General features: G+C 34.2%; 2 protein-coding genes across 10 annotated transcripts in view; both read right to left on the minus strand.

Annotated features, from left to right (window-relative positions):
* The window catches only part of LOC136024916 (uncharacterized), a 202,087-nt gene that overhangs the window by 60,430 nt on the left and 129,649 nt on the right, over nucleotides 1-12,008 (minus strand). For 8 of the 9 annotated variants that reach the window (XM_065700490.1, XM_065700493.1, XM_065700495.1 and 5 more), the window contains one exon: nucleotides 4,843-5,029. The gene's annotated coding sequence lies outside the window, so the exon portion shown is untranslated. Of the gene's footprint in view, nucleotides 1-4,842; nucleotides 5,030-9,199; nucleotides 9,270-12,008 lie in introns of all 9 variants that reach the window. The other variant, XM_065700489.1, reaches the window with a different exon arrangement.
* Nucleotides 1,993-3,299, minus strand: LOC136024914 (zinc finger protein 570-like). The gene has a single exon (XM_065700484.1). It carries the CDS (start codon nucleotides 2,957-2,959, stop codon nucleotides 2,084-2,086), a length of 876 nt encoding a protein of 291 aa, XP_065556556.1. The 5' UTR covers nucleotides 2,960-3,299; the 3' UTR covers nucleotides 1,993-2,083.

Below are 12,008 nucleotides of genomic sequence, written 5' to 3' on the forward strand. Positions count from 1 at the left end.
AACTACCCCAAAGAGAGTTATGTCAATCATGTATCTAGGACTTGTGTTTATTTTTCCCACCAAGTTTCATCCCGATCCCTCCACTCTAAGTGTTTTCCAAGATTTTAGGTTCCCCTTCCCAACTCCCCCCCCCAATGTCACCAGATACAGTCGGGATTTAAAATAAGAGCTCTGAGACACGATATCATTCTAAATATCAAATTTTATTATGATCTAATCAACCGTTCGTAAGTTAAAAATACTTCAATTTTTCTATTTTTTCCGAATTAACAGGCCCCCCACTCCCCACCAGATGGTCAAATCGGGAAAACGCTTATTTCTCATTTAATCTGGTCCGGTCCCTGATATGCCTGCCAAATTTCACCGTCATAGCTTACCTGGAAGTGCCTAAAGTAGCAAAACCGGGACCGACAGACCGACAGAATTTGCGATTGCTATATGTCACTTGGTTAATACCAAGTGCCATAAAAAAACTAGTTTTTTTAACTGAAAGTAAGGAGCAACATTAAAGCTTAAAACGAACAGAAATTACTCCGTATATGAAATGGGTTGTCCCCTCCTCAACGCCTCGCTCTTTAGGCTACAATTTTTAATTGTTTTAAAAGTAGAATTGTAGCAGAGTCAAACTTTAGCGTAAAGAGCGAGGGATTGCGGAGGGATCAGCTAATAAAGAACGGCTTAGTTGTTAGAGCTGTATCCTGCATAAATTCCCTTGAGACATATCCAAATACTAAAATAGGAGAAGTAACCATTCTAATGCAAAAATGGTGGCGAAACTTCCAATGTCTCAACCCAGACTAGAAAGAAATATTTAGATACAGTTATGAAGAAATTTAAGATGTAGGTAGTAAAAAAATTTAATATTGTGTTCAAACTACAAAAACTGACCGATTCATACTGGACAGGAGCAAAAACAGTAACTTCTGTGGTGGGCGTGTCCCTTTGAAATTCCGACTGATTTTCACAATTCTGACCATAACTATATTAGTGCAATTCCCTATAATGAATGTCAAGTCACTGAAAGCAGATCAGGCAGCATTTTCTCACATTATGTCCCCCCCCCCCAACTCCGCCAAAGAAAGCGGATCCTGTCTGGTTATGTCAGTCACCTATCTCGGACTTGTGCTTATTCTTCCCACCAAGTTTCATCCTGATCTCTCCGCTTTAAGCGTTTTCCAAGATCCCCCCCCCCCTAATGACACTGGATCCGGTCAGGATTTAAAAGAAGTTTCGAGGTCCTTCTAAGTATGAAATTTCATTAAGATACGGTCACTCTTTCGTAAGTTAAAAACACCTCATTTTTTCTAATTTTTAAGAATTAACCCCCCCCAACTCCTCCAAAAAGAGCAGATCCGTTTAGGATATGACCAATCCCGTATCTAGGACTTGTACTTATTTTTTCCACCGAGTTTCATCCTTATCCCTCCACTCTAAGAATTATCCCAGATTTTAGGTACCGCCCTTCCGACTTCGGTCTCACCGGATCCGGTCAGGACTTAAAATAAAAGCTCTGAGACATGATATCCTTCCAAATATTAAATTTCATTAAGGTCCGATCACTCCTTCGTAATTTGAAAATACCTCATTTTTCTAATTTTTCAGAATCAACCCCACCCCCCAACTCCCCCAAAGAGAGCGGATCCGTTCCGGTTATGTCAATGACTTATCTAGGACTTGTATTTATTTTTCTCCGAATATATATTCTTTTTCTAGAATATATATTTATCTTTTCCGAGCCAGAGGCGATTCTAATGGTGACTTGATTTCGATTCGATATATTGTCAAAACAATTGATTATAGGGTACTATGTGTCGAGGTCCTCTCTTTACTAGGCAGAATAGTAGACATTGGCGAGATCATTATATTTTTTTGGAGGGTTTCTCCCTCTTTTTGAAAAGGTTGGCGTGTTTTTCAGGCTCATATATTATTGAGTAATTATAGAAAAAAATCAAATAAAAGCGGAGCTACATTAAATCCAAAGACGAACGAAGGTTAAATTATGAAATTTTATTAAAACTTAAAACAAACAGAAATTTAAATCAATCAAATGCCAATTTTGAAAAAAAAAGAGCAATCAGTAGGGCTAACACCTCGTATCACTTTTTAATTCTTCAAATTCATATGGTTTTTCATCAGCGTGGGTTTTCATATGCCTAGTTAAATTGTTCTTAATAGAAAATTTCCTTTTGCATGTTTCACATTCATATGGTTTTTCACCACTGTGAATTCTCATATGCAAAGCCAAATGGGTCTTGGTAGAAAATTTCCTTTTGCATGTTTCACATTCATATGGTTTTTCACCACTGTGAATTCTCATATGCACAGCCAAATGGGACTTGATAGAAAATTTACTTTTGCATGTTTCACATTCATACGGTTTTTCTCCACTGTGAATTCTCATATGCACAGCCAAATTGGACTTGTCAGAAAATTTTCTTTTGCATGTTTCACATTCATATGGTGTTTCACCATTGTGAATTCTCATATGCACAGCCAAATGGGACTTGATAGAAAATTTCTTTCTGCATATTTCACATTCATATGGTTTTTCACCACTGTGAATTCTCATATGCGCAGGCAAATTCCACTTGGCAGAAAATTTCTTTTTGCATGTTTCACATTCATATGGTTTTTCACCACTGTGAGTTCTCATATGCACAGCCAAATGGGACTTGGTAGAAAATTTACTTTTGCATGTTTCACATTCATACGGTTTTTCTCCACTGTGAATTCTCATATGCACAGCCAAATTGGACTTGAAAGAAAATTTCTTTTTGCATTCTTCACATTCATAGTATTTTTTTCCATTTTGAGTTCTCATATGCCTAGCCAATCTGTGCTTCAAAGGAATTTGTTTTTGGCAGTCCAGTTGTAAGTCTTCTTGGTATGTAAAATCGGTCATTCCAGTCATAAGCTGGGAATCTGGGTCAAGATCAAAGTTTCCAAAACTTAGTGCCATATCACTAAAGGTATAATGCTGGCTGTTTATACTTGTACTTGTTATTAGAATACTTATATTACTACTTGCTTTTCAAAAGTAGACTGATGGATCTTCCTAGACAACGCTTGTTTTTATGCTATGAATGACGTCACTGAAATAGATTATGGTAAGAAATTTCATGTGACGTCATTTAGGGATGTAATATGAATGCAGCCTTTTATATTAGTGGATGAAGTCATTAAGATACTGATGTATACAATAATGACGTCATTCACATATCTTTTCCCCAAAAATTAAGGCTCTGGACGAATTTTCTGAAACTCGTGACCTATATAGATCGATTTTTAGGCCAGAAAATCTTAAGATGTCAACTTTACCCAAATATATATATATATATATATATATATATATATATATATATATATATATATATATATATATATATATATATATATATATATATATATATATATATATATATATATATATATATATATATATATATATATATATATATATATATATATATATATATATATATATATATATATATATATATATATATATATATATATATATATATATATATATATATATATATATATATATATATATATATATATATATATATTAACTACAATAGACATTAGACTTAATGATATTAGAAGTCAAAATATGATATAGACCCTCCTATGCCAAAACCTACTATCTACATAATAGTTTAATTTTGAATTAAAAATTGACCCCCCCCCCCCTTCCTTATTAACCCGACAAGGGGAGCGTAAAAACGTAATCAGAATTTTTCTATGCTTTATGAGATACAACCTAGTAACTACAGATGTAAAAACATATTGTATTAGTTGTAGTAGAAGGGAAATGTTCTTATTTTAGTTTATTTCTCACCCAAAACCTATTATGGCCATAATAGGATTACAAAACCAAGAATCTATGTCTAGCAGAAAAGAGAGTGGCAACAATGGGAAGATAATGGAGTTCCGCATACCTGTTGGCAAATACACGCATCCCCATCTATTTCTTTAGGTCCAAAAATGAAGAAAAATCACTATTTAGTAAATTTCATGAAAACATGGCAGGTCAAGATACTAGTTTTTGATAGAGGGACAAAATCCCTTCCAATCAGTCAAACGACCCTTCAATGTAAAATTTTTACCTAATCATACATTTGAGTTATTCATCGTTATATGATCTGAAAAACTTACAGATTTACAGCTTACCTGCAAAATCTAAGCAAACTATATAGCTTGGTTCAGTGGATTTATCTTGTTACTTTTGGTTACAAGATGATTTATCTAATAGCTACCTTATTTGGTTTCCATGATATTTACCTGTTCGTTTTTTTTCAACAGTAGGAGAATGAAGGGTGAAGGGAGAATGAGAATGATATCAAAATTGCTTTGTCGTATCTACAAAACCTTAAAACCAACCCTGTGCAAGGAACCAATTCTGATTAATAATAATAATAACACATTTTTATTTTTCTGTTCCTGTTTTTCCAGTGATGTTTCTGTCTCCTAAGAAAACATGTTGTGTAAGATTAAAAGTTGTGTAAGATTATAAGTGTATGAGGGGGGTTTTACCCCTCCTAAGTACCTTATTCTTCATGGTAAAGTTTTTTAATGATTTTAAAAAGTTTTTATTGTTCTAATTAAGCGGCCATTGTGTTTCAGGAGTCGTTCTTAATACAAGACTCAAAATGTTGACTAAAATAACTACAGGGACTTTTAATTAAGGTATTAATTAAGGACAATATTCGCCCCACAAAAGGCTATTACGTGTAAATGAATCTGATAATAAATAAGATGGCATGGATATATCTAAATACATCCACAAAGATACAATTACAATATATCTAAAAAACAGTAAGATAAGATTAAGCTTACTTGGATCCGTGTTTTACTTTGATTAAGCTGCACACTTAATTCACTTATAGTTTCGGAATCTGGAAAGCGAGTCTCTTCGAACACTTCTTCCAATTCCCTAAATTGTTCAGGAGTGAGATTTATCCGATTCCATGGGTTAATAGAGTTTTTTCTGTCCCACCATCTTGCATATCTCTATTCGTAGGGCCTAAAATATCAAAGGCTAAGTTTGGCCAGGAAGAAAAACAGTTTGTTACATAGGTTTATTTGATTTATAATTATTGTTTATTCTCGTAAAAATATTAATTTAACTTTTATTTCATTTTTATCATGCCAAGAAGGTAAATGTAACAGACATAATCTACTACCAAAACTAGAACCATGAAGGTTTCTTTTCCTGTTAGAACCTGGAAGTTTTCTTGTTTTTTCAGGATGCTCATAAGAAAAAAAAAATGGCTGATCATTAAAGTCCACTTAAAAAAGATTTCGCTCTTCTCTTATAGTGTCCACGATTTGCCACAATCTTAGAGCAACCGAGCCTCAGCTTATCACTAAATATCTTTGACAGCACGAGACCGGAGAGCATTCATAGAATCGCAAACTGTTATACCAAGCCAACGACACGATTTAACATAGGGAATACTAAACCCATCGCAATATAGTGATTCTGAACAATTATTAGAGTTGAAAACAAGAAACTCGCACTTGTCAATATCAAACAGTTCGTGGTAACGAACTGTAGTAAGGAGCGACCAGGCTCAATAGTAACCAAAACTCTAAAAAATTGAATTTTGATACCAATAGTTACATCAAAAGAATCGCATTTTAATGCTGATTTTAAATATATGAGTTTCATCAAGATTAGTCTTGAGAAAATTTGCGCAGGATTTTCTAGGATTATTTACAAAAACAATGAAAAATAAATTTAAAAAGTTTTTTCTACTGAAACTACTGAAAGTTAAAACAAACAAAAATTATTACGCATTTGATGGGCTTACCTCCTCGTAATACCTCGCTCTTTACGCTTAAGTATTTTTAGTAATTTCAACTATTTATTCTACGGCCTTTGTGATTCAGGGGTCATTCTTAAGGAATTGGGACAAAATTTAAGCTTTAGTGTAAAGAGCGATGTATCGACGAGGGGTGAACCCCCTCATATATACAATAAAAACATACGAATATAGAAGTTCGTTACGTAAGTTATGTATATTTTTTACTAATGAAAACGTTCGTAATTAATTAAAAGTTCTAGTTGCCTTTTTAAGTAATCAAAAAATTGGAGGGCAACTATGCATCCTCCCTCGCTCTTTTTTTTCAAAATCTTCCAATGAAAACTATGAGAAAGCTATTTAGCCAAAAAAAAATCAATATGCAAATTTCGTTTTAATGATTTATATGCAGAGAGCCAAGATCAAAACATGCATTAATTCAAAAATGTCTAGAAATTAAATAAAAAAAAACAAGTTTTTTTAACTGAAAGTAAGGAGCGACATTAAAACTTAAAACGAACAGAAATTACTCCGTGTGCGAAAGGGGATCTTCCCTTCTCAACGACCCGCACTTTACGCTAATGTTTGACTCTTTCTTTCAATTCTACTTTACCAAAGAGTAAAAAACTTTAGAGTATAGAGCGGGGCGTTGAGAAGGGAACATTCCCTTACATACACAGAGTATTTTCTGTTCGTTTTAAGTTTTAATGTTGCTCCTTACTCTCAGTTAAAAAAAAACTGTTTTTTTTTAATTTAGGTAAAGGCCGATATCCTGGGAAGCAAAAGTAACTGAAATCACTGAACGGGCAAGACCAGACTCAGTTTGACTAATCAGAAGGTCTTCTGCATAAGCCAGATACGAGATATCAGATGGTCCTAATAGGCATGTAGTCAATATTTTTGATAATACATTTTCAATACAAGCATTAAAAATATACGGAGAAAGAACTCGCCCTTGTCTTACACTGCAACGAACAGGGATATGACCAAACTAAGGATTATCTAATGACTTAAGGCGAAGGTAAGAACGGGAATACCAAAAACGAAGCACACGACGGATTTACTCCTCTCTGGCATAATGCTGTCCATGCTTTAGTATGACAAAGACTGTCAAATGCTTTAGACAAGGCTAGGTTGCAAAATGAAGTAGGCGACGAGTTCGATGGACATCTTTCAAACAGTTCGTGGTAACGAACTGTAGTAAGGAGCGACCCGGCTCAATAGTAACCAAAACTCAAAAAAATGGAATTTTGATACCAATAACTACACCAAAAGAATCGCATTTTAATGCTGATTTTAAATATATAAGTTTCATCAAGTTTAGTCTTACCCATCAAAAGTTACGAGCCTGAGAAAATTTGCCTTATTTAAGAAAATAGGGGGAAACACACCCTAAAAGTCATAAAATCTTAACGAAAATCACACCATCAGATTCAGCGTATCAGAGAACCCTAGTGTAAAAGTTTCAAGCTCCTATCTACAAAAGTGTGGAATTTTGTATTTTTTGCCAGAAGACAAATCACAGGTGCGTGTTTATTTTTTTGTTTTTTGTTTTTTTTTTCCAGGGGTCATCGTATCGACCAAGAGTTTTCGGAAAAAATCCTTTCCGGTCTTGAAAATAACCCTTTTTGGCATTTTCTTTTGAAACTGAAAGAATAACAAAATTACTCCCTCCCCATACTTTTAAAAATGTACATTCTCTTCTTCCATACATTTTCATAAACTAGCACCCTGGTACCCTATATACAAACAATTCCAAATTATACAACTACAACAAGGTTTCGGCTTTAGTTCATCCAAAGTGATATTCCTATTGGCTACTGAATTATATAGCAATTAAGGTGCAAATAATATTTCTTTTTCGTCTTTTTTTATAATTTATTATCGACTTAACTAAAATCTGAACTTACATTTTCTTTTCAGAGGAAATAGAAAAAGGAGATATAAGACTTGAAATCCAAACAAAAGTCCCTGCTGGTGAAACTACATAAGGTTAATCCAGTTCATCTTTTAGTTGTCCTTGTTTAGTACAACCTGCTTGATTATCTTTGGTATACAGCTGATTGGTCCTTCACTTTTTGACGCATAATAAAATTCTGTTCTACAGATTTAGAGATATAACAGAGGTTCATCACCTGTCTTCAAGTAGGAGGTTTAACCTAGCACCTAACCTTAAGAGTCCTAAGTCCAAGCTTGACAAGCTTATTCCATTTAAATGGGAATTAGAAAATGTTGATCAATTTAAATCGGAGTTGCATATGGAGCTCAGTGGCACACCTTTGCAAAATATTATTTAAACATAATATTGTTTTCTTTGTGTTGTGTGAAAAATTTTATTTTAACTGTTATTGAAGAAGTAAAACCAATTAACAAAAAAGAGATAAATTAAGGCCGTGATTAAGTGAACTTGAAAACATCGAGCTTCAAAATTGAAGTTCGGGTAGCCTTCTGTCTCTATTCTCTAGAGACCGTCGACTGTAAAAAAAACCTTCAAAAAGCACTTAATTCATTAGTGGAAATAGCAGGTTTATTATACCAGCTTGTCAATTTGGTCTGTTGGTCCATCTGAAACGATTCTTTCTGGCAAAAAACTTCTAAAATTTCAGGTAGCAGAAAATATTCTATGGGACTGTTCGGAAATAGGAAAATACATCGAAAAATGGTTTTTGTTCTAAAAGCCATATCCTTCAAAGAGTACACTTGCGAAAAAGAGCTAAACATTTTCTATGATTTCTAAGCAATTAGAGGAAATAGAGCAAAATCCTAGCAAACAATTTGTAGCATCTTTAAGAAGCTACGGTCTGATATTAAAAGCGGTATCTTCCGCCAATGAATACTTGAGTACTTTTTAAATATAAATTTTAAATTTTAACATGGGATTTTCGAGTTCCATCAGTTTACTTAATCACGGCCTTAAGGTCATGAAATGTAAAGTTTTGTATGTGCTTGGTTGTTTGTTTTGTTGATTAATTTTTATATGTTTAGTCAAATATACTATTGTGCTACTACTATCCCCTAAACCTGTTTGAAATTGAAATTAATAGAGAAAATTTACCACATAAAAATAGCTTTGGAGATTCAAAATCACAAAATTTGCACAAAACTCATGACATTCAATTTCAAAGTCCTTAGCTAAAATATATAAAACAGTTCATGGTAAGGAACTGTAGTAAGGAGCGACCCGGCTCAACAGTAAAGGAAACGATAAATAATTTTGATACTAATAGATATATCAAAAGAATCAGATTTTTATGCTGATCTTAAATATATAAGTTTCATCAAGTTTAATTATACCAATCAAAATCCTTCTCCCTCTAGAGGGCTGTGAAATGTGCCTACAGAACAGGTCTGTCTATAACTATTGGAATATTGACAAAACAACATTTTACCTTAATTTCCAGTTACTAGTTGCTTTTTCTCCACTCCTTCTCCCTCTAGAGGGCTCTGACCTTTGATGACCTTTAAAAATATGTGTTATAAAAGTGAAACCTTGCAAAATAGACCAAAATAGATCATAGATTGAAGTACAACAAAATTGTTTTCAGCTTCATAACTTTGCTCAATTCCATTTTCAACTCAAATAACAGGAATTGCATTTTCAGAACTAAAGGCAGAGAAAAAGCAACTAGTAACTGAAAATTAAAGTAAAATGTTGTTTTGTCAAAATTTCAATAGGTATAGACCTGTCATGAAGGCAAATTTCAGGGCCCTCTAGAGGGAGAAGGAGTGGAGGTGGGTACTTTAAAATGCCTTCCCAGGACATACTTTAGCCTGTAGACCCATACCTGAAAGTTTCATTTTCCTAACCTAACCCTTTTCCAAGATAGCAAGAAGTCAATTAAATAGAATTTTACATATTCTTGTTGTTTCTCAAAAACTACAATGTTCACTTAGATAACAACGAGATGTCATTGCACTGAAAAAAGGCAACTCAGATCCCCTTCGAAGAAAGAAAAAACTGTACTCTTGCATGCATAAATTAAAAAATGAATTGTAACTACAACCAATTGAAGAGGCATTAAAAACAACAGCCTTAAAATATAACAGAACTAAAAATGACATGCTTCTACGCTACTTTTATTTACGTCTTTACTACCATTGCTTGCGTCATATTTGCACAAAGAAACGTAAAATAAGAATAGAAAAACTGGCTTGAGAAGCTTGTACCGACACCAATATGCTCCCTACTACAGCTTTACTATACATATTAAGGATATTTACGTGATTTTGAACTAAACCAAACCAACTATGAGCATGTAGATTTTCAAAAAGGTGACAAAGAAATATCTCAAGAAAAGCTTAAATTATTAAGTTAGACTTTTAAGAATATGTTGTGGCGTATTTTGAACTAGCCAGAAGGCACTAAGAGCATACTATTAATAATGCCACTACAGTTACTGTAAATAATGACGCTAAGGATAATAAGGTGAAACTTTTGGGGAACGTTTAGGGGGAGTTTCAATTAAACAAAAAAACTATATGTATGCCGGTTTTCAAAAGAGCATTTAAGTAATATCATAGGCGGTGCTGCTCTAGAATAGCTGAAATTATCATTGACACTTTTAAAGGAGCTAATTCGATTGGAAATTAAAAGCTCTAGTGCCCTTTTTAAGATTCAAAAGGGATTGGAGGGCAAGCGACCCTCCTCCCAAGCAAATTCATTTTCCAAACATATCCGGTCATAATTTTGAGAATCCATTTTGATCAGAAGAGTAGAACAATTACGTAACTATGTCTCTAGGGATATTTGGTATAACAACGCACCACAATTATGCAATTGGCCCATTGTGCTTTAAAAGTGATTCAAAATGCACTGTGTGTATGGTTTAATAAAATAAAAAAAAAGTGATATTTGAAAGCCGGTATTTCAAACAGTAGGCTGCACAAAAAGTGTGGTTCAATCCTACTTTCTAGGGCTATAATAAGAGAACGGTTGAGATGGCTAGGGCACGTTTTGCGGATGATAGATTAACAAAGATTTTCCCTGTCCACCGACCGTCTAGGGCCAAATGGAAAGCAGATCGTCCCCGTTTAGGTTATGATTATGTCTTAAGGAAATCTTTAAGGGAAAAGGCAACTTCCTGGGAGGTTGTAAAGAGGGAAGCTTTGAATAGAGAGGGATGGGAGGAGCGTGCATAGCTATGTTGGCCTTAGGTGGTTTGGTGCTGCAGAAAGTTGTCAGTAGAAGTAGTAGTATTGTTTACGAATACTAGGCATTTGCATCTCTTTCCATTTTTATCTATTAAATATGAAAAGTACTGTTCGAAGATTCTGCATTTACTATTTTCAAAAAACTTTGCCTTAAATCTAAACTTTGATTGGTAAAGATGATTGATTGGCTTAAATTTGATTGGTTAAATTTGACATAATTGGTGCTGAAGTCAAGCGTAATTACAATTCGGTCCACATGTGACTTTCGTGTTGCTTTCGTGTTACGGAAGAAAATAGTAATCACAATTATTTCTTACAACCTAGTAACTACCGATGTAACAAGAGCTAAGAGCTCATATGACACTTGTGACGAGGCGAGAAATATACATGGCCTTAAAAAGGAAAATAAGAGGGTTAATGCCGGTCAGGAATTAAAATAAGAGCTCTGAGTCACGATGTCCTTCTAAATATCAAAATTCATTAAGATCCAATCACCCACTCGTAAGTTATAAATACCAAATTTTTTCAAATTTTTCCTCTCCCTTTAGCCCCCCAGATGGTCGAATCTGGGAAAAAGACTTTATCAAGTCAAATTGTGCAGCTCCCTGACACGCCTACCAATTTTCATCTTCCTAGCACGTCCAGAACCACCAAACTCGCCAAATCACTGAACCCCTCCCCCCCAAACTCCTCCAAAAAGAGCGAATCCAGTACGATTCTGTCAATCACGTATCAAGGACATTTGTTTATTCTATCCACCAAGCTTCATCCCGATTCCTCCACTCCAAGTGTTTTTCCAAGATTTCCCCCTCCAACTCCCCCCCAATGTCAAAAGATCTGGTCGGGATTTGAAATAAGAGCTCTGAGACATGAATTCCTTCTAAAAATCAAATTTCATTAAGATCCTATTATTTATTCGTAAGATAAAAATACCCCAATTTTCACGTTTTCCAAGAATTCCGGTTTCCCCCTCCAACTCCCCCCAATGTCACAGGATCTGGTTGGAATTTAAAATTAGAGTTTTAAAGCACAAGATCCTTCTAAATA

Source organism: Artemia franciscana, chromosome 3 (assembly GCF_032884065.1).
Source record: "Artemia franciscana chromosome 3, ASM3288406v1, whole genome shotgun sequence".
Lineage (NCBI taxonomy): Eukaryota > Metazoa > Arthropoda > Branchiopoda > Anostraca > Artemiidae > Artemia > Artemia franciscana.

Excerpts from the sequence above, each read along its gene's own strand:
- LOC136024914 (XM_065700484.1), bottom strand. The coding sequence starts at position 2,959 with ATGGCACTAAGTTTTGGAAACTTTGATCTTGACCCAGATTCCCAGCTT.